Source organism: Nothobranchius furzeri, chromosome 8 (genome assembly GCF_043380555.1).
Source record: "Nothobranchius furzeri strain GRZ-AD chromosome 8, NfurGRZ-RIMD1, whole genome shotgun sequence".
Classification (NCBI taxonomy): Eukaryota; Metazoa; Chordata; class Actinopteri; order Cyprinodontiformes; family Nothobranchiidae; genus Nothobranchius; species Nothobranchius furzeri.
The window spans coordinates 47,537,016-47,561,646 of record NC_091748.1 but is presented as its reverse complement, the minus strand read 5'-3'; the positions used below and the strand labels follow the sequence as shown (position 1 = coordinate 47,561,646).

Sequence of the window (24,631 nt, the reverse complement as noted above, 5' to 3'; positions counted from 1 at the left end):
TCGTGATATTCGTGAAGTGTTGTAAGTCAGTACAAAATTCAGTCTAACCTAAAAATGTCTGAGTTGTTGTAAACACTCCACTGTTTAAAACAACAGCAATGACTCTTTAGTAACATGCTATACGCTTCAGCTCTGCTGTTTGCCATTCTTTATCTTTCCTTTTCTCACGAGGCCACACAGGAAGTAAATCATCAAATGCTTGTTTATTTTATCCTGATGACTTTGCTTTTAAGCGGCCGATTAATAACAAAACTGCATCTCTTACTTTCCTTTATTTCAGACAGTTCATCACGCTACAGGTACAACAACGTTTTTTTTCTTCCATCTGGTGTTCTCACTTTTACTTACTTATGTATTAAAGGTCAGAGGTCATTAAGACTTAAGTCAGATCCTAACTCTGGGTTATCGTCATCATCATCATCATCATCATCATCAAGAAGATAATCATCTTCATCCCGGTTGTCATGGTGACTCTCCACATCTGAATCTGGACCAGTAAAATCACTTGGTCTGGACCGAATGCTGAGACGTGCTCGTGGTTGTGGAGCTGGCAGGAAGAAAAAAAAATGTGGTAAATTTGCGTGGGTGCCTCTTTGTTGTGCCATCATGTGGAATTTATTTGGAAAACATTCTGGGGTTTTTCCTTAGCAACTGTGTACAAGTGTGTGTGTGTGTGTGTGTGTGTGTGTGTGTGTGTGTGTGTGTGTGTGTGTGTGTGTGCAAATTATCCTGGTTTCTGTATCCCTAATCACTTTGGGAAATGCTTAAGACCAGAGATTGTAATCTCTACCAGGAACATCTAATCTGTGTTACAGTAACTCCCAGCGGGAGCCTCGCTAAGGGTCACACAGACACAGGAGTACCAAGCTCCCCAAAATGACCAGCTTCAGCTGTAAAAGAAATAAAAGCTTCTGGGTTTCATCTGAAAAGGGAGAAACTCATGGAGACAACTAACCCATTACTGGGAGGTGCTGTACATCTAAAGGGTATTACTTCCATCCTGGACTTTCCCTACATAAGCCTCTCTCTTATTCCAAACGTTCTGTGGATATTTTTATTGATATTATTTTATATTGAAAACAAGATCCTTTCAAACACAGCGACTTTGAAACTGTCAGCGTTTTAGTACGTTTAATTGTATGCTAAAAGTGGAAGCACGTGAGGTACTCTCCTCGCTGAGTCAGACTAGAAAATCAAAGTGAAAGTTGAGCCAGGTGTGTGGGGGAGGCACAGTGAGATGAACAACATGTCTCAACTTGCTAAAATTGTCTTCTGGTTGTCAAAATCTGCTCAATTGCACTTTGTTCTATAGGCTGTGATGTCATTGTGAGAAAATGCTCGAGTGTTTGTGACAAAAAGGAAAATAATAGCATTGATGACTCGTTGAACAGGTGAGTGATCCAGATCTGTGTGTACCGGGGTCTTTGTCATCGAGCCATGACAGATCATCTGAGCTGATCTCAGCGAGGCTCGGGGTCGGGCTGAAGTCCTCAGAGTCAGAATCTGCTTCTTCTGCTCGGACCCTTGTCTTCTGGATGTGAGGGACTGCTGGTGGTGGGGAGGGACCTGGGTGAGAACAGAAAACAGGGTTACGGGTTTAGCGTGAGGCAGAGGACAGGGAGGAGGGTGGGGAGTTACCTGATGTGTGTGCAGACGGCAGGTGTGTTTGTTTGTGTCCTTGGAGACCCAAACTCCTCATCTCATCCTTCAGCTCTGACACTTCTGACCTGAACCCCAATAGCGCGAGACACGATTCAAACAACTAGATTTTTTACAATGATGGTGGTCTCCTGATACATCAGTAAAAAGTGAAATCCGTGAAAAGGGGTCCAGTGCTCACACACACCTGATCTGTTGCATCTCTTGCTGGGTGTGAGAATACTGGGAGAGTGTCTTTAACAGGTCACTGCTGTGTGTTTTGTAGCTGTCTGTCAACTCGCTCAGTGTCTGGACAAATCACACAAAAGAGCTTTTGAACATCTAAAACAATGCAAGCAACCAGCCCACGGGCAAACATCAGCGGTCATTGTGTGTACTTTGCAGCTGCGCTCATACTGTCTTCTGGTCTCCCTCGCCTCTGCCTGCTGGAGGTACGTGTCCTCCTCCTGCCTCCCTTTCAAGATGGAGGGACAAAAGAAACGTGAATGTGGTTGTTCCTGCCTTTGTTTGACAAGCTCAGCATGGGATAAGACCTGAGCGCTCTGCTAAATCAACAGATGTGACGTTTTTGTTTTTTCCCTCCACTTACTCAGTTGTGTTTTCAGTTGGTCCAACTCTCTCTGTAGGTGTTCCAACTCCTCTCTGCAAAGCTGTATGCTAACACTGAAGAACAAGACAGAAGAACTGTAAAGCTGCTGTGACCTAGTTTTTTGTTTTATAAGGTGGAAACATGTTTGTGTCACTCTTGAGCTGAAATCATTATCGGTTTAGTCGGCAGCTCTGGGAGCATCACACCTCTTCTCCAGGTTGCCTAGCGATGTGGCTTGTTTTACGTGTCCCCGCAGACTGCTGAGCTCACGCCCAACTTCTCTCCTCCACTGCTCCATCCTTTGCTCCAATCCTGGACTTTGTCCTTTTCTCAGCTCCTCGTGGAGACTCTGAACCTCATCTATAAGAATGAATAATTAAATTACTACAAACCGAAAATCTGCCATCTTTAGCGGGTTTAATGGCCTAATCAGAACAGTGTCATTAATAATTTAATCATGAAATATAATGTACTGTTGAAAATATTTCTTTTTCACCCAAAACACAGAGACAACTACAGAATAAAGAACACAGATGAAAAAATTTATAGATGAACTGTGGACAGAGGATAAACAGAATTTTTAAATTTCATTCATATAAAAGACCAAATTCAGTGAGAAACAGTTTTTACTTGTTATTTTTTTAAATTTGATTGAGTTTAACTTGCAGGCTACACATGAAAATAGTCTTCTACCCATTTCCGGCATCAGACGTCAATAAAAAAATTGATGGGGGACCATTTGGATTAGAAAAACCAGTCAGATCTACATCACACTGAAAATTAACATTCATGGACTCAACCATCTGGGCTTGCGATTGGGAAGGCTGTTGCTAGTTTAGCATCCAGGAGAGAGCAGAGCGAGTCTCGGCTAGTAAAAGCTAACTGTTAGCATTAGCAACTCTACAACACGGTAAAACTTCTCCAGGCTTGTGTTATTTGTGGAGATAAAACATGAACGTTGCAAATAAATAAATAAATAAATAAAAGAAGTCAGTGGTAGAATCACATTGCTGTTAGCCAATCAGAGAAGAGGTGTCCAAATTTCAGGTAATAGGATGCCAAATCCTGCCGTGTTCTTCTCCGGCTAACTTCTAGTCCTGAAACAGGAGCACCAGAGCTTTTCCCCCACAAAGATGGACTCACAAGGCATCCATTTATACTAGCGACCACTGCAAATGTGTTGAAAAAAATGAGTGAACTTGGTCTTTAAGCTCATGTTATCCATTTCCATGTTATGGTACAGATGAAGCACAATCAGGAAGATAAATAAAAAAACATGTTTAATGTATGTGAAATGAAGAAAAATGATAAATCTGTAAATGTGCTCAAGTTTTTCACCCTGCAGGATATTCGGGTAAATAATTTTCCACAAGCCACCGTAGTCTGATCTCACTTCCTGGCGTGATGCAAATGAACAAGCTACCTCACAAAGCTAGTAGCTGCTGTAGCTATATTGATAGCATTGATAGAATTTTAAACATCATTTTCATGTTTTTGTTCATGGAAATAATGAACTAAGGCACGTGAAAGGACCACAGTCCATCAGATAATGACTGATCTGTGATGCCTAAAGGCTCTCTGTAAACATGCAGACTAAGAGGACTAAGAGACAAATAAACTTTAGCCCTCGCTAAAGCTACAGACTGTAAAATATCCATCAGCAGTGTGAAATCACACATCCCTAACTTTACCCATCCTTCAGCTTTCCTCACAGGCCGTACTCACACCTCTTGACAAGTTTCTAAACAACCTAAAACTCTGCAACTGTTCTGCTCACTGTTACTGCAGAAATGACCACAGAGGAATGTGGGCGGCTTTCTGAAAATGACACATCCTGTGGAGCTGGTTGTAGTTTTGCAAAGAGAGAAAAACAAAACACAACAATCAGAATCAATAAAATCTGTTTAAAATGATACAGCACAGTGCATCATTTTAAGATTAAAGTGGCTTTTAAGACAAGGATCAGATTAGCTTTTGAAACTTTTTTGCTATAATTGTTATTTATAATCCTTTGAGTTGTTCTAAAATTGTTGTAGTACAGAGGAAATTATGTTCTACTTTTCCTGATGAATGAATCTGGATGAATGAGTGGATGTTAATAATATAAAAGACAGTAAATAGTTTGTGCTGCAGTAGTAAATTACCTTGTAGAGTCTGAATGTGACACTGCTGAGACCGTTTTTCCCTCTCCAGGTCATGGAGTTTCTGTGTGAGGGCCTCAATTGCCTTAAAGAGGGAAGATCATACATTCAGAATTAGGGATGGACAATATAGCGGCATCAATATCGGTATCGGCCGGTGTTAGTCTCTTTTTTTTTTTAACATATCGGTATCGGTTCCATAAATAAAACCGGGCCGATATTAACAACCGATATTTTTTTCTATCTTGTCTCCATTTGTTTGCCTGTTTCAGAGGGTGAGGGTGGTGGTGTGTAATTGTTTAGTCATGTGAACAGTGAATGAAATCATCTCAGAACCATAAATGTGTGTGTTGTGTGTAATAACGCAAATTCAGCTTGAATCATTTTCATTCTGTACAAAATCTGCTGATTTTAGAAGCATTCATGTCAGTATACCGTTATCGGCAAATATCGGTTATCGGCCATAACAGTGATCTTAATATTGGATATGGTATTGGCCCAAAAATGTCATATCGGTGCATCACTATTCAGAATGTTGCTGTTCCTACAGTTCATCAAAGCAACAGAATACACAAATGCACAGTTTATTAGTTCTCACGGCGTAATCAGAACACACCTGGCTCTGTATCTGGAGTTGTGACTGGACAGACGCTAGGTCTGCCCACTGAACAGCAGAACCCAGAGCTAGGGACGACTGGCTGTGAGGGTGGATTCTAGGAGAAAGGGCAGGAGGGTCCAAATCTGAACCGAGTGCACTCTGCCTCACTGGAAACAAGTCTGAAGATGACAAAGTCTGAATAAGCTGAAGTATAAAAAACAAAAAAAAAACAAAAAACAAAAAAAAAAAAAAAAACAAAGTAAGTCACTTTTTGAATCTAAAGTGGGTCACCAACCGTCATCTTCTTTGGAGAATTTTCCAAGAGGAGTCAATCTCTCCTGTTGACATATATAAAATCACTTAGAAACACAAAGGGTTTTCAAGATTCAAGATAAATTATTGTCATTACACAGGTGTAAAACAAAACGGACTAAAGACAGCTTACATAAGGGGCAGTAAAATATGGGTAAAGTAAAAGTCACACACATGTTCTCGTTCTCTGTCTGTCTCTCTCTCTCTCTCTCTCACACACACACACACACACACACACACACACCTTTCACACACACACAGCCAGTTTAAGGTGCAAAATATACAAGTATAATATAAACATGGTAATGAGGCAAGTCTGAACTACAAACTGAAGTACAAAGTGAACATAACAGTCACATGTTGAGGTATCAGGGTTAACTAGCTAAATGTGAAGGTGCTGTAGTGCGCTAACTGTCCAGCAGAATTCAATTCAAATTCAAAAATACTTTATTAATCTCAGAGGGAAATTAGAGAATCCCCGTTGGTGTGACCTCCTAGCAGCAACGTTCAGTTCAATTATGGCTCTTTCATCAAAGCTGTGTTACAGCCTGGTGGTGTGTTTTATTGCCCTGTATTGTTTACCAGATGGAAGAAGTTTGAAGAGATGGTAAGCAGGGTGGGTTGAGTCCTTTAGGCTGCTTGCAGTTTTCCAAAGGCAACAAAGGGTGAAAATGTCATCCAGGGCAGGCAGGTGTGTGTGTTTTTTTCTCGGCAGTTTTGATTACTCTCTGCAGGGCGTGCGTTCCTGTCAGCTGCAGAGCTGCTGCTGTACCACACCAGGATGTTGTTGGTCAGGACACTCTCTACAGAGCAGTGATACATAAAACCACACCAGCAGATTTGTGGCAGGTTGATCTTCCTGAGAGCCCTCAGGAAGTATAGCCATTGATGTGCCTTCTTCATCAGACATTTGGTATTGTGTCCATGTTAGGTCCTCTGATGTTTGTGCCCAAGAACTTTAACTGTGACACTATCTCCAGCTGATCTACATTTTCTTTATAAACGTTGAAATAACTAGTCAGTTTAGAGGTTAGCCCATGGGTAGGAAACTCCAGTCCTAGAGAGCATCTATCCAGCATGTTTTAGAGGTTTCCCTGCTTCAACACACCTGATTTTAATCAGCAGGTGATTAACAGGCTTCTATAGACCATGATGAGCTGCTGAATAGCTGAATCAACTTTTCTGAAGCCGGTAAAAAGATAATGAAACGCCACTGCCATCTGCAGGCTGACTCAATAATGACAAGTTAGATGCGAAAACAAACAAAAGGAAAGCTTATCTGAAAATGTCTTACAAGGGAAATTAATATTTAAAAACAAAAAGTTTCTAACACTAAACAAAAATTAGATAAACGTTTGAATTCACTCACCCTCATCTTTGCTATGTTGCCATCGGTGACTGACAGGATGGAGCTCAGCTGATTTTCCCAGTTCATTTCTGAGAGAACAACAACAAAACCAACCAATCACATCTGTAATAATCATCATCGCCAGCATTCCCAGGGCTCCTGAGTCCTGGAAAGGCGTAGTTGTACTCGGTGTATTGACTAGGACCAGGGACTGTGGTGCAGTAACGCCTGATAGGTGCTTTCTGACACTTCTTAGGGGATTCAGTTACAACAGCAGCCCATTTCCAAGGAAGTCAGGTATCACCTTCAACAGAACAGACGGAGGAGCTGAACGGATTTCAGCTGGGTTCCGATCATGTGTGGGACATTTTCAGGAAAGCTGCTTTCGATATAAAGCAGTGTGGGATTTAATGGGTATCATGCAGATATGCATCCTACTAGCTAGCTTAGCTAAAAGAGCAAACAACAACACACTCTTTCAACGTTAATCAAAGCTTCAAGTTATTTGACGTAAAAGAGGAAATTACCTGTAAAGCACACTGTGATTTTATGCCTCTGCCCTAAAATATTCTCTGCCGGAATATTTAATGAAGACAAAACTCTTTTTTTATCTAGCAAATAACGTTATTCTCAACAAAATGCATCGCGGATCCACTTTTAAATCCAGGAGCCCGTAACAACTTACGTGGACACGTAAGAGCGCACGGAATTCTGGGTATTGTTGTTTATTGGTTTTGCCTACGAGTTTAAAGTTATAAAAATAAACAGGCAATCATACATAACGTCCACTAAATAAAATTGTATGTAGTTAACGTTTTTTACATTTATTCCTAACAATATTCATATATAAAATAATTGACAATTGAAGCTTAATCATGAAGAAGAGTTTCAAATCCCACAATCCACCGCTGCATGCCCTCACAACAAACCGATGGAGGCTTCCTGCGTTAACGTGGATACTGTGTTAGGACTTTTAGACAGCTGTTTGTCAAAGTTAGGGTTTGAAGGGTATCCTCTAAAGGTGCGTGGAACATTTATTTATTTAGTGTTCATATTTTAGCTGAATAGCAGCTACATTTCAAGCTAAATATTGATATTTGTATTGAACTGGTTTGTTCTCTTCATCCAGTATCAATTTTCTCCAAGTTTGGGTTAATTAAAGTAAGATATAAATGAGTAAGGATTGTGTGTATTGAGCTAATTATTTGTTTGTAATAATTTTCTTTTAATGAATTCTTACAGGTTGGCTGGTATAACGCTGTGCTGCCTCCATGCCTACACCTGTCCTACCCAGAAGACACCTTGGCTGTGGTGTTGCTCAGCACTCCTGCCATGTTTGAACAAGCCTTCCTGCCCTTTATGGAGCAGAAGAGCTGTCAAGAGCTGTCTGACCCCGTGGACCAGTGTGTCAGATTCTCTGTCACATCTGCTATCTCACAGGTGAGAGTAGAAGAGAGTAAAACCATGCAAATGCATTTGTGTTTTCTAGATCACATTATTTAGAGACAAGCAGCACACACGTTTTGATCATCAAATAAGCTAAATAGTCAATTAATAGGTCATTGTCTGTTCTTTATTACAAAGTTTGGCGACAGTGGCACAGGAGTTAAGTGCTCGCCCCGTAATCGGAAGGTTGCAGGTTCGAGCCCCGCTCAGTCTGTCGCTGTGTCCTTGGGCAAGACACTTAACCCACGTTGCCTGCTGGTGGTGGTCGGAGGGACCGGTGGCGCCAGTGCTCGGCAGCCTCGCCTCTGTCAGTGCGCCCCAGGGCAGCTGTGGCTACATCGTAGCTCATCCCCACCAGTGTGTGAATGGATGAATGGTTGTGTTGTAAAGCGCCTTGGGAGGTTCCATGACTCTAGAAGGCGCTCTATCAAATACAGACCATTTACCATTCACCATTTTTATCTAGCGTTTTTGTTGGAGCTATTTATACTTTATTTGTGTTATTTTTGTGTATTTTCTTTAAATTTGTGTAGATTAGTTCACTTTATATTTTTTGAAGCATTTAGAAAGTTTATTTGTAGATTAATATTTGTTTACTTTTGTAGTTCATTTTGCTTACCTTTGTAAGTCAGTCAGGAAAAATCACTGGGTCATTTTGCATAAGTAGGCACTGGTATAGGACCAGCATGCACTGGGGTGGGTGTATGTTTTTTTACCAGAGCAGGAGAAGCAGCAGGAAACAATGGAAAACAGGATCTGTGTTTTATTGCTTGCCAACCTGGAAAATAAACCTTGAAGAAAATGCAGCTTTTGAGTTCGGACATTGAACTTCTTCTGCCTGCGTACTAAATGTTACCACAGTGCAGCAGTGGCTTTTAAAGTTGGAAATTTTGAAGTGAGTTGACAAACAAAGGAACTGCCACTACAGTAGTGTTAAGGAAAAATCAAGTACCTTAGGTCAGTCAATTTATTTTTGATTTGACAGAAAAATCAGCAGACCAGCTGATGTTTGTTGATAAATTGAACAGGTTATTTGGTTATGTGTTCCTTAAGTTGATCACATGGTCATTGTGTGTTACAGCTATGTGATCGATCACCTTGAATGGTTATTAATAAATACTATTTCATGGTTAGTCAGGTAGCAAATCGTGCCCATTGCCTGGCTCTCAATTTACCGGTCGATCAATGTCCCAATCCACACCTATGGTCATGAGCTTTGGGTAATGACCGAAAGAACGAGATCGCGGATACAAGTGGCCGAAATGAGTTTCCTCCGTAGGGTGGCCGGGCTCAGCCTTAGAGATAGGGTGAGGAGCTCAGACCCTAGAACCGCTGCTCCTCCGGATCGAAAGGAGCCAGTTGAGGTGGTTTGGGCATCTGGTCAGGATGCCTCCTGGACGCCTCCCTGGGGAGGTGTTTCGGGCATGTCCTGCCGGCAGGAGGCCCCCGGGTCGACCCAGGACACGTTGTAGAGGTTACATCTCCAATCTGGTCCGAGAACGCCTTGGGGTCCTGCCGGAGGAGCTGGTGGAGAAGGCCGGGGGGAGGACGGTCTGGAGCTCCCTAGTTGGGATGCTGCCCCCGCGACCTGGACCCGGATAAGCGGAGGAAGACGACGACGACGACGACGACGATATATGAAAGTCTAATGTTTATCAGTACCAATGCCCTATACACTGGCACTACTGGTTACTGAGGCGGTTGGTAGTCTTTACGTGCGTTTAAAAGAATTGCAGCTTGTGTTTTTTTCTGATTAGGGCTGTCGCAATAATCGCAAGAACAATATATCGCGATATTAAGAAACCCACCGCGCTGCATGACGTGCCACCGCAATTACCACACTTGATTAAATCTCGCGACAGCGCATGCTGAGAAGTAAAGTCCGCGCTGATCGAGGAGATAGTAGAGAACTTTTTTTATTTCTGTTAGATGTTGCAGCCAAATTTGCATTTCAAAGTTAAACCTCCTGAATGTTGTTTTTAAGTTCAGTCAGAGAATGCCGTTACTGCCCTTTGATCTGCATTCAATAAAGTGTTAAAAATTGCCATGTATTTTTTTCTAACATTTTTTAAACGTGTAAGCACAATGTTTCAAAGGAAATATTGCCATGAGTTTAGTAATTAACAAACAAATTTGCCAAGTACATAAATAAAAACGGGGTGCAATAATATCGCATATCGCAATATTGAGCTGCCCTGACTCACCGCAGGGGGAATTCCTCAATTGCGACAGCCCTATTTCTGATGATGTTTATTTATTTGTCTTCTTCCACAAAGTCCATGATCCTTTCACAGCAGTTAAAGTGGTTTTCAGTGAATGCGTTACTTGCCCCAATGACAGTCCGCAGAGTCCGTTACACACAGCTACAGTCCTCGCCACACAGTAAAAAACTGTTTGTCCCGTCACAGCAACCCCTGAGTCGAATCTGTTTGCTTAAGTAGGCTGGTGCTTCCATAATCAATTGACCAATCAAATGAGGCCAAGCCTCCTCTCATGTGTGCAGAAAGAAAAATGAAAACAACACATATGGCTCCTACAAGTACATTGCAGAAAATAATGAACTTTATCACAATATGCTAATTTTTTGAGGACCTGTATTTCCTGATTCATGCAGTGAAGCTTTTTTCCGGAGAGTACAAATTACAAGCCATTCATTCCTACTAGAGACCACTGCAAATGTATTGATTACACAAATGTTCAACTCTTTTAATGATACTACTCTGCTATTTTTGACCCCGAACAATTAACTAATGGGTAAATGGCCTGTATTTGATATAGCGCCTTCAAGAGTCCTGGAACCCCCCAAGGCGCTTTACAACACAATCAGTCAATCACCCATTTACACCCTGGTGGGGATGAGCTACAATGTAGCCACAGCTGCCCTGGGGCGCACTGACAGAGGTGAGGCTGCCGAGCACAGGCGCCACCGGTACCTCCGACCACCACCAGCAGGCAACGTGGGTTAAGTGTCTTGCCCAAGGACACAACGACAGCGACAGACTGAGCGGGGCTCAAACCTGCAACCTTCCGAGTACGGGGCGAGCACTTAACTCCTGTGCCAATGGGATCAGGTTTGCGTCATCTTTATGTATTTCTAAGAGTTTTTATCCAAAAGTAAAAATGAGGATGTAACAAAGCTGTTTAAAGTAGTAAAGTGGTAACATCACAGCACCCAAATACTTGCTCTTTTCTTCTGGCTCAGTGTTTTCCTGGACATAATGTGGATGTGAGGTACGACTATGAGTTGCTGCCCAACAGGAAACCAAAGTTTTTAGCACAGACTGCTGCTCATGTATCTGGAGCAGCGTTCTACTATCAGCAGTCTGATGTAAAAGACCAACCGTGGGCAGGAAAGGTGAGACTTACCCCGTCATTTGTTTGTTCCTGGAGGTATTTTGGCCATTCACTTTCTCCATGTTGGTTTTGTGCATTCTGTTTCCCCTGCAGAAAATGTTTGGAGTGTGTGTGCACCCAAAGTTTGGGGGCTGGTTCGCCATCAGAGCCTTGCTGGTGTTTGTGGATGTGATGGTGGGATCTGAACTGGTTCAGCCAACTCCTCCTGACTCTGTTCCTTCCAGAGAGGGTCGAATCCAGCTGCTGGAGGCTTTTAACTTTCACTGGCAGGTATGAGACAGAAGCATTTTTAATATGAGTGACACATGCTGCCCATGGAAAATAAATAGGGAAACGTTCTATTTCGTCTAGTCTTAGCCCTTAAGCTAGCTGCTATTGGAAAGATGATCTCCGCATCAGCCAATCATGAAGAGCTTAAATGTACGCCCACCAATAGTGGGCCCCCTCGTGGTATATAACCGCAGTGACCCCACTGCTCACCTCCTTTTTCTCTTCATGCCAAGCTTGAGAGCTTTATTAAAGAGCAAATATTATCCCAAAAGAGCAAAATTATCCGAAGACGACTTACCAGCCATGTCCAGCGACGCCAGACCCTGCCCGACCTGCCAGACGGGCTCCATTTCCAGCGGCGACCTGCACGCTAAGTGTGAGGTCTGTCTCGGGGCTCACCACGCTGGCCTGGCCTTGACCCCGCAGGCCTCGTGCCCGTTCTGTGCCGCTCTGCCCGTGGCGGAGAAGATTCGCCGGGTCGAGTACTTCACTCCCGCCGCCGACGAAGAATTTCCGGTGGCTGACTCGTACCCGCTGGACAAGGCTTTGGTTTTCTTCGACGCCGGTCAGGAGCCGGCTGGCTTCAACCGGCTGGATGACGTCACCGACAGCGAAAACTACGATGAGGCGGCATCCCTCCTAGACATAACGGAGGTCGACGAGCTTCGCTCAGCGGGTCCTTCTGCCCCAGTGGCTTCTCGCTCCTCCCTGCCAGCAGTAAGAGCACTGCTCCAGGAGCTGCCCGCCATCATTTCTGCGGCAGCAGCCCGCAAGGGGCTAGCTGTGCCAGAACCGGCCCTGTCTGAAGCGGATGATTTGGCGGGAATTTTCGGGGCAACTCAGACACGCTGTCCAGACCCTATTTGGCCGAGCTTCCCCGCTGCTATGAGCTGCTGGTCTGCCGCCTTCTCCGAGCCTGCCAAGCTCAAGGCGCCAGTCTCCACATATGCGCCCATCACCAAGGTCGAGGGGTTTTCCGACCAAGGCTGGCCGTCCGTTCCTCCACTAGAGCCGGATTTGGCCTCGCTGTTCGGCGCCAAGAACCACCTCGCTGGCCCGCGAGCTGTTCCCGCTTCAAAACATGACCAGCTGCTGACGCGGATCACCGACCGCGCACATCAGTGTGCCTTTCAGACCGGCGCTGCAGGGAATAACATCGCCCTTCTTGTCTTCGGCGTCTCCAAGATGATGGAGGAGCTGGAAGCTCCCGAGGAGTCGAAAGCCGTCATAACTAAGACTGCTGATGCTATCCTCAATCTGTGTGCTGCTGTGCTCACCGGTTCTGCTCGCATCGCTGCCTGGCAGACCCTCATCCAGCGAGCGATCTGGCTGAAGGCCCTGCCCTCCATTCCGGAACATCTGCAAAGGGAGATGCTGGATGGCCCCATCACCACCGATGTTCTGTTTGGTCCCCATCTTAGGGGCGTCATTGAGAGGGCTCAGAAGACGGCCGAACTATCGGCTACGGTGCGAGACCTGGTCCACCCTCGGTCAGCCTCGCACTCCGGCCGTTCAGCCAGAGGATGGGACGAACGGCGCGGAAGCTTCAGACGTCCAGCTGCACCGCCCGCTCCACGGAGCCGGCCTCCCGCTTCGGCTCCACATCAGCGGGACCAGCGAGATGGCGGACAACGGTTCCGGCGGGGCCAGCAGACGCCGTCTTGGCAGTCCCAGGTGCAGGAGCCTCGCCGAAAGCAGCCACGGAAGTGACTCATTGGGGGGAATGTGTGTGTTACTGATTGTTCTGATGTTGTTGGTTTTGAAATAAAACCCCAAAAACGTCACTCAAAGAGCTCAATCCTACAGTCCTCCGCAGAATCCTCTGCCGAGTTTTCACACGTTCCCCACACCAAGCACTGCTGCACGCACACATGTTCCTGCAGGTAGTCATGATACACGGCCAGCCGTAAGGGTGCGCTCCATTTGCGCTCCGGCCCCAGCATCCGGCCAGGCCCAACTCTTCCCGCTCTCCCCACGCCGTTGGGTGGGGCGGGATGTCATGTCGCTGTCTCGACCACGCGCGGCGGCACAGTGCGCGGCTCCATCCGCTAGCACTCTGTCGCCCCCGTGCACAGGCCCGGCTCCCACTCGTCCTTCACTCTCGGACTCCACGCTCCGCGGTGTGGACCAGCCTGTTCCAGCTGTTTCGCACTCGCCCTTTCGAGCGCAGCCCTCCATGGGTCGCCCCCAGTTCTCTGGTACGGGCGACGGCGGTAAGGGCGCATGCACAACCCTCAGACGTTGTTCACGTGACCGCGCACACGCGTCCACTGTCGGAACGCGCGCACGAGTGGCGCCGCCTTTGCATCATGAGCAAATGGATTTCGGACACCATTCATTGCGGTCACACACTTCATTTTCAGGCCACTCCACCTCCCTTCAACGGGATCGTGGAGACGACGTTCACATCGCAAGTACAGTCTCAGGCGCTAGAGCTGGAGCTGCGGGAACTTCTGTCCAAAGACGCTATTTCCCGAGTCCCTCGCGGACAAGAACTCTCGGGTTTCTACTCCCGCTACTTCGTAGTACCGAAGAAGTCGGGAGGAATGAGGCCGATTCTCGACCTGTCCCTGTTCAACTGCTCCATAGCAGTAATGCATTTCCGCATGTTAACGATGAGACAAGTCCTGGAATATGTGCGCCCCGGGGATTGGTTCACGTCAATCGACCTGAAAGACGCATACTTCCACATACCAGGAGTTCCAAACCACCGGAAGTTTCTACGTTTTTCGTTCAAGGGAGTTCAGTATCAGTTCATTCGCCTCCCTTTCGGCTACTCGCTAGCCCCGCGCACCTTCTCCAAATGTCTGGAGACCGCGCTGCAGCCGCTGCGCACGGAGGGAATGAGGGTCTTATTTTACCTGGACGATCTTCTCCTGTGCGCTCGGTCCGAGGACGAGGCGTCACAGCAAACCAGGAGGTTGACAGAGCATCTGTCAACCCTAGGGTTTTCTATAAACTGGGAAAAGAGCTCCATCCTTCCATCCCAGTCGATTGTGTATCTCGGGGTGGAGTTGGACGCCTCCCTAATGAGAGCACGTTTGTCGCCTGCAAGAGCAGCAGATCTCTCCACGGTGATCTCCCGTGTTCAACCCCGCAAGATCGTGAGAGCCCGGTTAGTCATGAAACTCCTGGGCATGATGTCCGCAGCCCATTCGGTGGTGCCGCTAGGTTTGCTGCGCACGAGGCGCTTGCAACGCTGGTTCGTCCGCCTCCGGGTACACCCGATACGTCAGAAGAGACGTATGTTGAGGATTCCCCCTTCAGTGGGCGGGGACCTCGCTCACTGGGGGAACCCCTGCATCCTCTCACGCGGGGTTCCCATCGGATGTCCTGCGTCACACGTATCTGTGTTTACGGATGCGTCACTGTCGGGGTGGGGGGGCACGTGCTTGTCCCACACGGTGGCAGATCGCTGGCCCTCCCACACGCATGAGCACATAAATGTGTTGGAGCTTATGACAGTGAGGAATGTGATCAGACACTTCGCTGCCCTTCTCGAGGGCCGTCATGTCGAAGTTCACACAGACAACCGGGTAGCGGCAGCCTACATAAATTGCCAAGGGGGAGTTCGATCCCTCCCACTGTTGCGTGTCGCCACAGATTTACTGTGTTGGACACATGTCCACCTGCTGTCCATCAGAGCCATCTACATTCCGGGGGTACTGAATGTAGCGGCAGACATCCTGTCGAGAGGGGGACCCCGCGACTCCAACTGGCGTCTACATCCTGCACTGATATCACAGATCTGGATCAGGTTCGGGGAACCGTCTGTGGATCTGTTCGCGGCTCGCGAAAACGCTCAGTGTCGCCTGTGGTTTTCCCTGAGTCCCCGGGACGGACCCCCGCTCGGGGCGGACGCCTTCTCACACCAGCCCTGACCTCGAACGCTCCTTTATGCGTTTCCACCAGTCCCTCTGATTCCCCGTCTCCTGGACCGAATTCGGTCGGAACAGCTCTCGGTGATTCTGGTGGCTCCCAGACGCGTGTCCGCGTCATGGTTTCCGGACCTGCAAGCGCTAGTGTCTGGCTCCCCGTGGAGGCTCCCGTGGAGGGCGGACGCCCTTCTCCAGGCGGATGGGATAATCAAACATCCTCCGGAAATAGGCCAACAGCTGTGGGTCTGGCCGCTAAGCGGTCACGCTTAGAGGCTTCTGGGCTGCCACATGATGTGGTCGCCACGATTCAGAGTGCGCGGGCGCCCTCTACCATTGCGTCTTACGCTGCTAAATGGGCAGCTTTCCAGAACTGGTGCGCAGAACGGAATGTTCAAGCGCTCTCCTGCCAGCTGGCGGATGTCCTATCGTTTCTGCAGATACTGATGGACAGGGGCCTCGCATTCAGCACTGTTAAGACATATGCTGCAGCTATCTCATCATGTCATCAGGGTTTTGGAGATAGATCTGTTTTCAATCATCCCCTCACAAAACGTTTTCTAAAAGGTGTCAGGAGGAAGAGACCTGTGTCCCGCCCGCTTTTTCCCCAATGGGATCTAACGGTGGTTCTGCGTGGCTTATCTGAAGCTCCATTTGAACCCTTGGACCAGGTCTCACTCAAGTTCCTGTCGCTTAAAACTGCATTGCTGCTGGCGCTAGCGTCAGTTAAGAGAGTGAGTGACCTAACCGCTCTCTCAGTGGCTCCCGCATGCCTCAGGATCCGGGAGGATGGCGGGTCTGCTGTTTTATGCCCCAACCCAGCCTTTGTGCCCAAAAGCATTAATGCTTCCTTCAAATCCAGGTCAATTTCATTGGCTGGACTTTTTCCTCCTCCCCATAATTCTGAGGAGGAGGCGGCTTCTCACCTTCTCTGCCCGGTGCGCGCGCTTGCACGATATGTGTCACGCACTTCAGGGATTCGTCGCTCACAAAACCTGTTTGTGCACTACAGGGAGTCTTCCCTTGGTCAGGCGCTGTCGGCCCAGCGCCTTTCACGCTGGCTGTGTGATGCCATTTCCCTCGCTTACACATCATCAGGGCAGGATTCCCCTGAGGCACTCAGGGCTCACTCAGCCAGAGGGATTTCCTCTTCGATGGCGCTCCTCAGTGGTGTGTCAATGGAAGACATTTGTCAGGCTGCTTCATGGGCTTCACCCTGTTCCTTTACTCGTTATTATTTACGAGATGTGTCTTCAGGATCCATCACTCGTTCAGTGCTTGGACCCCAGCAGGCTAAATGAATGCTTATGGCACCTCATTGGCCTTGCTGAGATGGATTTCATCCTCTTGTGGATGATGTTTTTTAGTGGGGGCCCCTCTCTTATCGTGCCTGCCTCAGTCTTTAAACCTTGTCTGAGGCTGAACGTCCCCCACTAGAGGAGATTTGATTGGGGGTGTCCATTGGTTGTGTTAACCAGTGGGGCGTAAACCCATCCAGCTGCGCTTTATTCCAATAGCAGCTAGCTTAAGGGCTAAGACTAGACGAAATAGAACGTTGGTTACGTATTGTAACCCCAGATTCTATGAGTCTAGTCGCAGCCCTTAAGCCACTGGCCCCACTGGTTATGATGGGAATAAGAGCCATTGGAGGTGAGCAGTGGGGTCACTGCGGTTATATACCACGAGGGGGCCCACTATTGGTGGGCGTACATTTAAGCTCTTCATGATTGGCTGATGCGGAGATCATCCTTCCAATAGCAACTAGCTTAAGGGCTGCGACTAGACTCATAGAATCTGGGGTTACAATACGTAACCAACGTTCTGATTAGAACGGCTAGTCAGATCTACGTCACACCAAAAGTTAGCATTCATGGATTCACCCATCTTGGTCTGTGATGGGGAAGGCTGTTGGTGGTTTAGCATCCAGGAAAGAGCAGAGCTCGTCTCTGCTAGTAGAAGCTAACTGCTAGCATTAGCATCTCCACCACACAGCAGAACTCCTTCAGGCTTGTTCTGTTTGTGGGGAAAAAACATCTTTTGATGGTGTTTCTATCTTCTTTGTTGCCTATTGCACCTGTACTCAGCCAGTTTTCCTTTCACTTTAGCTTTTTGAGTAAGTGTGTGTGGGGTGGGAAATTGACTGTTGTGTGGTTGTTTTTATTCTTGTACAGCATTGCACTCATTATATGAAAACCACTTCATAAATACAATTTTATTTGATCCGCGTTGCAAAGTAAACTGTCAGTGTTAGTCTCTGTTATGTTTAAATATCAGGAAATAATCCTGTCATGTCCTATCACCCACTGCTCTGGCCCGTCAGCTCCACCAGGGAGAGACACGCATGGAGACAATTTTCCCTCATACTTCTCCGTGGGAGTGTTGCAAAGCAATTCCCCACCAGTGCAACAGAGGGCGTAGCGCTGATCTGTGGTATCGTTTCTTTTCACTCCTCCAGTCACGGGGGAATAAAACATTCAGATTTTTAAAGTTTTTCTGCGAGGTATTCTTCAAGTTACTCTGTGTCTGCTGCTTCATATCTTCAGCTCTTTTATGTTTTTGAGGGCGCAATGGCTGCGCTGTAGACAACAGCGTCCTAACCAATCACAAGCTTCTGCGTCTCGATGGACGGATGTTTAGAAAAGAGAGCTCGACTCCGTCCGTCCTTGAGAGGGCTCTCCAGCAGGCTTGCAAGGACGGATAATGGCGTTGCGTGCGTCCGTCCCGACGCAGATGGAGAAGTATAGATTAGGCTTTAGGCTTAACCTGAAACAGGAGCGCCGGAGCATTTCCCCCCACAGAGATCGACTCAAGGCACTCATCTAGAGATCACTGCAAATGTGTTGAAAAACAAGAGAATTTTTGGCCCTATGCTAGTTTTGATTCACCACAATAAAAGCTTTTTAAATATTTCAAAAGGATTCTATACCACACCATGATTAGATTTTATTCTTGCCTTCTTTTTTAATCCTAAGGACTGGAGCTACAGAGACATTGTGCATCCATTCCAGACCTACTCTGAGAAACAGAAGGAGTACTTCTCCACTTTGCCAGCTCAGCGGTTCGCTCTGCTCAGGTCCTGGGGCTTCCTGCCAATTGAAGATGTTCAATCTGACTTCAGCTCAGATGCTCAGAGACAGGTGAACGGACGCAGCTGACGGAGAAGAGGAGCTGACAGCAGAAAGTGCTGCTTGTTCTTTCTGCTTGGATGACTTGAATATTTTATTTTTTTAAACCAAATTATTGTTAATAAGCTGCTTGCTGATCTGAAGGCTGGCGATGGTAGATAAGCTAAAACATTTAAGCTAATAATATTTTTTCAGTGGCTGCTAAAATGTTTGTTCCGTCAAGTCTCACGTGGGATCACATCATCAAACATTAGCTTCCGTAATTATAGTCCGTCTCCTTCAAAATGTATTTAAATACAACAACTGTTAGTTTCTGACACTTTTTGACAATCTAATCTATCATTTTTTTGTTTGAGGATAAAAAATGAACGATTCTGGGTTTTCTGCTCTGCTGATTAAAACGCTTTATTTCGTGTCGTGTTTTGGCGAGGGAGAAACAGAATTTCCTTACTGCACAATATGAATGATCCAATATTACAACATGACTCTTGAATAGCAGTGCTGATGACAAAATGATGCTTTCATTACGTTTTTTGTCTATTAAGTAACAGAGGGGAAATTTGTTGCTTTAACTAGGGATGATTAGTGTGAACCCTAACAAAGCCGTAAACTTCATTTGCATTTGTAGTTCTGTCAACTGGAAAAATACAAATAAAACAATTTGTGGTTTAAAACATCCTTCTCGTGACCGGAAGAGTTTCAGAGCTGTTGTTTTTTTTTTGACCTGTCAGCTTTATGCATTATAAATGTGAGGTCCCTTTGGTCCTCCAACCTGGCGACAGATTGACTCTAAACTGTGACTGGCTCAGCCCCCCCCCCCCCCCCCCCCCCCCCCCCCCAGCAAGTTACAGCACCCTCTCCAGCCACAAACACGTTTTCAGCCTCATCTCCATTTATTCGTGTCTGAGGGGTTTGCACTGTGACTACATCATTGCTTTCATTCCTACACCTCTAGATGTCAGCATTGTCCTCTTCAAGTTTTTGATGCTGGTCCTGGAGCATCTGCAAATGTTCTACGCTTGATCAAGTCCAGCACCGACTGCGGATAACCTGCTGTGCATCAGAAAGTAAAAACTGTTGCAGCTCTGCAGCAGCCGAGTGAATCTGTAACCGCTTCATCTTTAATCCGTAACTTTGACTTTTAACTTTTAGTTAGAATATTAAGAATTTCACAGTTTAGGTTCATTGCACCCCTCCCCTCCCACAGGCTGTCTATCTAGGTACTGAATCAGCATTTCAGAGCTGTATGCCGCAGGCCTGCAGAGAGCCAGACCACAAACTTCATTATATTTCCACTGATCCTCGATCTCTCCCCTCACCCCCCCCCCCCCTTGTCTCATCCCACATCTTTCTTTCTTTTTCCTTTTATTTTCTTGGTTTCACTCAGTAAATGCTGCAGTTTGGCTTTCAGCACAAAATAATCTTCATAGGAAATCCACTATAAGGCATCTATATAAACATTTGCTGCATGCGTGTTTTACATCTCCTAATGAAAACGTACGTGTGATTTAAATGATTTAGATCAAGCTGTTAGTGAGACGAGGCTGCACAACTAAAACCTTGTAAGCATCAACATTGAAATTCCTCCATCTGCTTTTGGGCAGGTGGAAAATGGTAAAAGCAGAGATTCCAGCTGTTTTATATTCATATGTAACATGGTTCTGTTTCCTAATCATAAAACAACAAAAAGACTCGGATTGTGTGAAAGTTGAAACTTTATTTAGATTTTCCAGTAAATCTTGTTTTCTGGCAGCGACCCCCCTCCAATCTGTCCTGTATGTGTGTGTGTTTTGTTGGATTTCAGTTACGACTTTTGTTCTAAATTTGCCATCTAAAAAAACTCGTATATTTTAGATTTTTAAGCCCATAAAGAGCTGGTAATCAAACCACGTGTGTTTGCATGGCTGCTGTTTAAACTTTAAATCTGATGAAAGAAAAAAATTAACTCTTGGCAGCAGTCGCACGCTGCAAAACATTCTGGAGCTGGGATGGCTTTGAGCAGAGATGAAAAAGAGGAGAAAGATGGGGAGGAAAAAATGGCTGAGTGGTGTTTGATGGGTGGAGGATCAGTGAAGCAGTGCTATCTGCCCACAGACATCAGCTAACAAGAGGAGAGGAGGAAGGCCAGAGCGCTCCAGCTACAGACGAGCCGGGAGCCGAGCTGGGGGAGGAACTGAACTCATCCTGAGATTTTAAACATAATATAAATAAAACTGCTAAGTTTTTAAATGAGTCTCTAAAAAGAAATAACCGTTTTCATGAAGAGATTATGATTTACTAGAAATGGCGAATTATTTATATTCTGACTCTTCTCTTTATCTTCCTGCTGACATCCTCCGTCTCTATTTAATCCATTCCAGGTCTTTGTGTGTTTTTCTGGAGGTTTGAAAAATTCTAAAGTGTCTTATCAGTTTCTTAGCTTTGCATAATTAACTAGTTTCTGCCTCAGAATTTCCCCCTGCAGCTGATTGGCTGCTGGTCCAATAGATGGGAAGAGGAAGACTATTATCACTGTCTGTGTAAAAAAGCAAGAAATCTTATTTCTAACAGTCTTAATAAAAGATTCAGAAATCAGTAAAACGGATGGAGCAGTCCTACCTTTGCTGCTTCTACTCTGGGTTATTCCCCAAAAGGCGCCGAGTATTAAACAAACACCGTGTGTGGATGTATTTTTTTATTTGGGTAATGACATAGTTTTAACACCAGACACCCCTTCACCATCACCTTACAGTCAAAGGGTGGCAAAATTCACGTTCTTCTTTCCTAATTCCTCCTTTTAGATTAACTTCACTCCCCTGAGAATTTGATATATTTACCCTCTGAACCACTGAAGAGCCTGACTGGAAAACCAGAGTAGTTACGTATCCTGAATTAAAAAGACTTCCCAACGTTAGGAGCTGTTGGTTAAAGGAAGCCAGTTATCTAGGATTGGCCGTGCAGGCTGAGCAGCAACAAGAATACTGAAATGTGAAAAGAAAACGGTCTGTTTAATATTAAATGTTGTAAATCTGTCTTGGAGCCAGAACGTGAGCTTTTAATGAGTTGGATCAAACAATCATGCATTTTCAGTTTTTACAATAAAACCACTGACTCACCTTTGAGGTGCGGGAGATAATTACCTGTAATGCTAAAGGAAAGTGACTCATATGTGAAAGATTCAATTAAATATATAAGAAGAAGAAGACATTTTATCTCAGGTGCTTTTCTTAAAAACTCAAGGTACAGAAAAGGGAATTAAGACAATTAAACATTAAAACAGGTATAAGAAAACATCCACACAGTAAATAAAACAGAGGAAATGAGACTTAAATGACAAATGTGTTTGAAACCCGTGGGTTTAGTTTTAAAGTGGTGCAGAGATGTGGGTTCCACCTTTAAAGAACTCCAGGAACGGTGCAGATCTATTGGATGTTCGACTTCCCACGGTGACGAGTCAATCAATCAATCAATCAAAGCTTTATTTATAAAGCGCCTTCCGCAACCCTGTCAGGAAGCCCAAAGCGCTGAACATGGTACAGTTGTAAGTAATTATACTGAATAAATCAACAATAAAAGAAATTCAAATTACAAAATACAAATTACAAAATACAAAATGGAAATTACAAGATAGATGAAACATTCCGGTAAAATACAAATGTGTGAGACACAATTGGATTGAGTGGATGGATTGAGTGTACCAATGAAAACTGGAATGGATTCAACATAATAGAGGGCCATAATCAAACATGTTCTGGAAACGCCAAGTGGAGGAGGTGTGTTTTTAGGTGATTCTTAAAGACTGGCAGAGAAGGGGACAGCCTAACTGAGGGTGGCAACTGGTTCCAGAGTAACGGTGCTAGGACTGAGAAAGCCCGGTCCCCACGGGTACGACACCTAGACCGAGGGACAGCGAGCAGGCCTTGGTCAGAGGAGCGCAGAGCACGTGATGGGGAATGTCTGTTTAGGAGTGTGGCCAGATAGGGGGGAGCACCACCCTGGAAGAAATGATAAACAAAGACGAGTATTTTGAATTGTGAGCGATAGGAAATCGGAAGCCAGTGCAGGGAGGCCAGAACCGGACTGATGTGGTCCCGTTTCCTGGTCCCAGTCAGGAACCTGGCAGCGCTGTTCTGCACAACCTGTAGGCGACGCAGTGTTGACTGACACAACCCTGCATATAGAGAGTTGCAGTAGTCAAGCCGAGAAATTACAAAGGCATGCAGTACCCGCTCCAGGTGGGCTCTCGACAGCATATGCTTGATTTTAGCAAGGCGTCTCAGGTGAAAGAAACTGGTCCGGATCACAGAATTGATGTGAGCATCAAATTTAAGTCCTACATCAAGTTTCACCCCCAAACTGGTAACAACTGGTTTTGAGTATGGAGAAAGAGGGCCAAGATCAGCATAACGATCCACATTCCTGCTGTTGGGGTGAAAAACAATGAGCTCTGTCTTTCCCTCATTCAGATGTAGATAGATGGACATTAGCCAAGACTTCACCTCATTAACACAGGAGACAAAGGACTGAATAGAGTGACCTTTCTCCTGACACAACGGAGAGTAAATCTGGCAATCGTCAGCATACAGATGGAATGATAGGCCATGTTTACGAAAGATTGACCCCAGAGGTAGCAGATAAATGGCAAACAAAAGTGGACCAAGGATCGACCCCTGCGGGACCCCCCAGCGGAGCCCCTCCCAAGAAGAAAAAACATAACCCAGTTTAACACAGAATGTCCTGTTTTGGAGATACGATCTAAACCAGTCCAGAGCTGACCCTTTGATCCAAACCCATCGTTCCAAGCGATCGAGTAGAATCGCGTGGTCAACTGTGTCGAAGGCTGCTGTCAGGTCTAACAACAGAAGCAGCACAGATGTTCCGTGATCTAGTGATAGATAGATGTCATTTAGGACCCTCAGTAGAGCAGACTCTGTGCTATGGCCAGACCTGAACCCTGATTGGAAAACCTCAAACAGATCAGAGTCAGCTAAATGTGAGACCAGCTGCTGATAAACGACTTTCTCAAGCAGTTTAGATGTAAAGGGCAGGGTAGAGATAGGCCTGTAATTTTCTATCACAGAGACATCAGCACCAGGTTTCTTCAGGGTCGGCCGAATAACGGCTGCTTTCAAAGCAGCTGGGACCACACCTGTGCTGAGGCTCCCATTGATAATCTGAGCAAGTGAAGGGCCAAGGCACGGAAAGGCAGCCTTCCAGAGACGAGGTGGCAGAACGTCAAGTGGAGAGCCAGATGGCTTCTGCCTCGCAACTAGCTTACTCAGCTCAGAGTATGAAACTGTATTGAGGGAGCTCAGGGTGGGTGGTGATGGATGAACTGGAACAGGGTCAACAGAGTTACCAGAAATAGCTGCTCTAATGCCCGACACTTTATCAACAAAGAATTTGTGAAAAGCTTCAGAGTTTCCAGCAGCTGTAGGAGACATGAAGCTGGGCTCCTGATACACCAGAACTGAGTTTAGCGTTTTGAAGAGAATCTTAGGATTATTGGAGTTTGTCTCAATGATGTCTGCAAAATAGGCCATTATGGCGGCCTTCACTGCATCCTGATAAGCAACCAGAGATGCTCTGAACAACTCACGCGAGACCTGTAGGCCATCCTTTTTCCACTTTCTCTCAGAGGATCTACACGCCCGCCTACAAGCCCGTGTGACATCAGAGAGCCAAGGCTCCCTCCTAGGCCGAGACTTGCAAAGCTTGAGAGGGGCAACCACGTCCAGGACCTGATTACAAAGTACATCAAAGTGATGTGAATAGTGATCAACGTTAGATGGATCTGGGTTAAAGGTCTCTAACCTTACGGACATACAGTCCACAAAGAGTCGAGCAGAGGGGTTGAAGGTTGATAGAGATCAGACAGAAAATCAGGAGACCAGCTGATGTTTTAAATGTTAATAAGCTGAACAGCTGATTTAGT

General features: G+C 45.8%; 2 protein-coding genes across 2 annotated transcripts; one reads left to right on the top strand and one right to left on the bottom strand.

Annotated features, from left to right (window-relative positions):
* Positions 1 to 253: 253 nt before the first annotated feature.
* On the bottom strand, positions 254 to 7,315 carry LOC107396396 (epidermal growth factor receptor substrate 15-like 1). Its single transcript, XM_054734450.2, has 12 exons — positions 7,175 to 7,315; positions 6,669 to 6,736; positions 5,283 to 5,325; positions 5,006 to 5,166; positions 4,393 to 4,474; positions 2,455 to 2,608; positions 2,249 to 2,322; positions 2,037 to 2,113; positions 1,847 to 1,947; positions 1,639 to 1,727; positions 1,417 to 1,566; positions 254 to 547 (listed from the first exon to the last, which is right to left on the bottom strand). The coding sequence occupies exons 2-12, from the start codon at positions 6,732 to 6,734 to the stop codon at positions 363 to 365; spliced, it is 1,182 nt and encodes a 393-aa protein (XP_054590425.2). The 5' UTR covers positions 6,735 to 6,736; positions 7,175 to 7,315; the 3' UTR covers positions 254 to 362.
* A 210-nt stretch (positions 7,316 to 7,525) lies between these two features.
* On the top strand, positions 7,526 to 19,391 carry mmachc (metabolism of cobalamin associated C). Its single transcript, XM_015976106.3, has 5 exons — positions 7,526 to 7,668; positions 7,890 to 8,087; positions 11,296 to 11,448; positions 11,541 to 11,717; positions 18,565 to 19,391. The coding sequence occupies exons 1-5, from the start codon at positions 7,579 to 7,581 to the stop codon at positions 18,745 to 18,747; spliced, it is 801 nt and encodes a 266-aa protein (XP_015831592.3). The 5' UTR covers positions 7,526 to 7,578; the 3' UTR covers positions 18,748 to 19,391.
* The last annotated feature ends 5,240 nt before the right edge of the window (positions 19,392 to 24,631 follow it).

What these genes read in the sequence shown, in the direction of transcription:
- LOC107396396 (XM_054734450.2), bottom strand. Translation starts at nt 6,734, where the DNA reads ATGAACTGGGAAAATCAGCTGAGCTCCATCCTGTCAGTCACCGATGGC. An exon ending in GCAACATAGCAAAGATGAGG is followed by an intron (nt 5,326 to 6,668) that starts GTGAGTGAATTC and finishes ATATGTCAACAG; the next exon opens with GAGAGATTGACTCCTCTTGG. An exon ending in TCACATTCAGACTCTACAAG is followed by an intron (nt 2,609 to 4,392) that starts GTAATTTACTAC and finishes TCATTCTTATAG; the next exon opens with ATGAGGTTCAGAGTCTCCAC.
- mmachc (XM_015976106.3), top strand. Translation starts at nt 7,579, where the DNA reads ATGGAGGCTTCCTGCGTTAACGTGGATACTGTGTTAGGACTTTTAGAC. An exon ending in TTGAAGGGTATCCTCTAAAG is followed by an intron (nt 7,669 to 7,889) that starts GTGCGTGGAACA and finishes GAATTCTTACAG; the next exon opens with GTTGGCTGGTATAACGCTGT. An exon ending in TCACATCTGCTATCTCACAG is followed by an intron (nt 8,088 to 11,295) that starts GTGAGAGTAGAA and finishes CTTCTGGCTCAG; the next exon opens with TGTTTTCCTGGACATAATGT.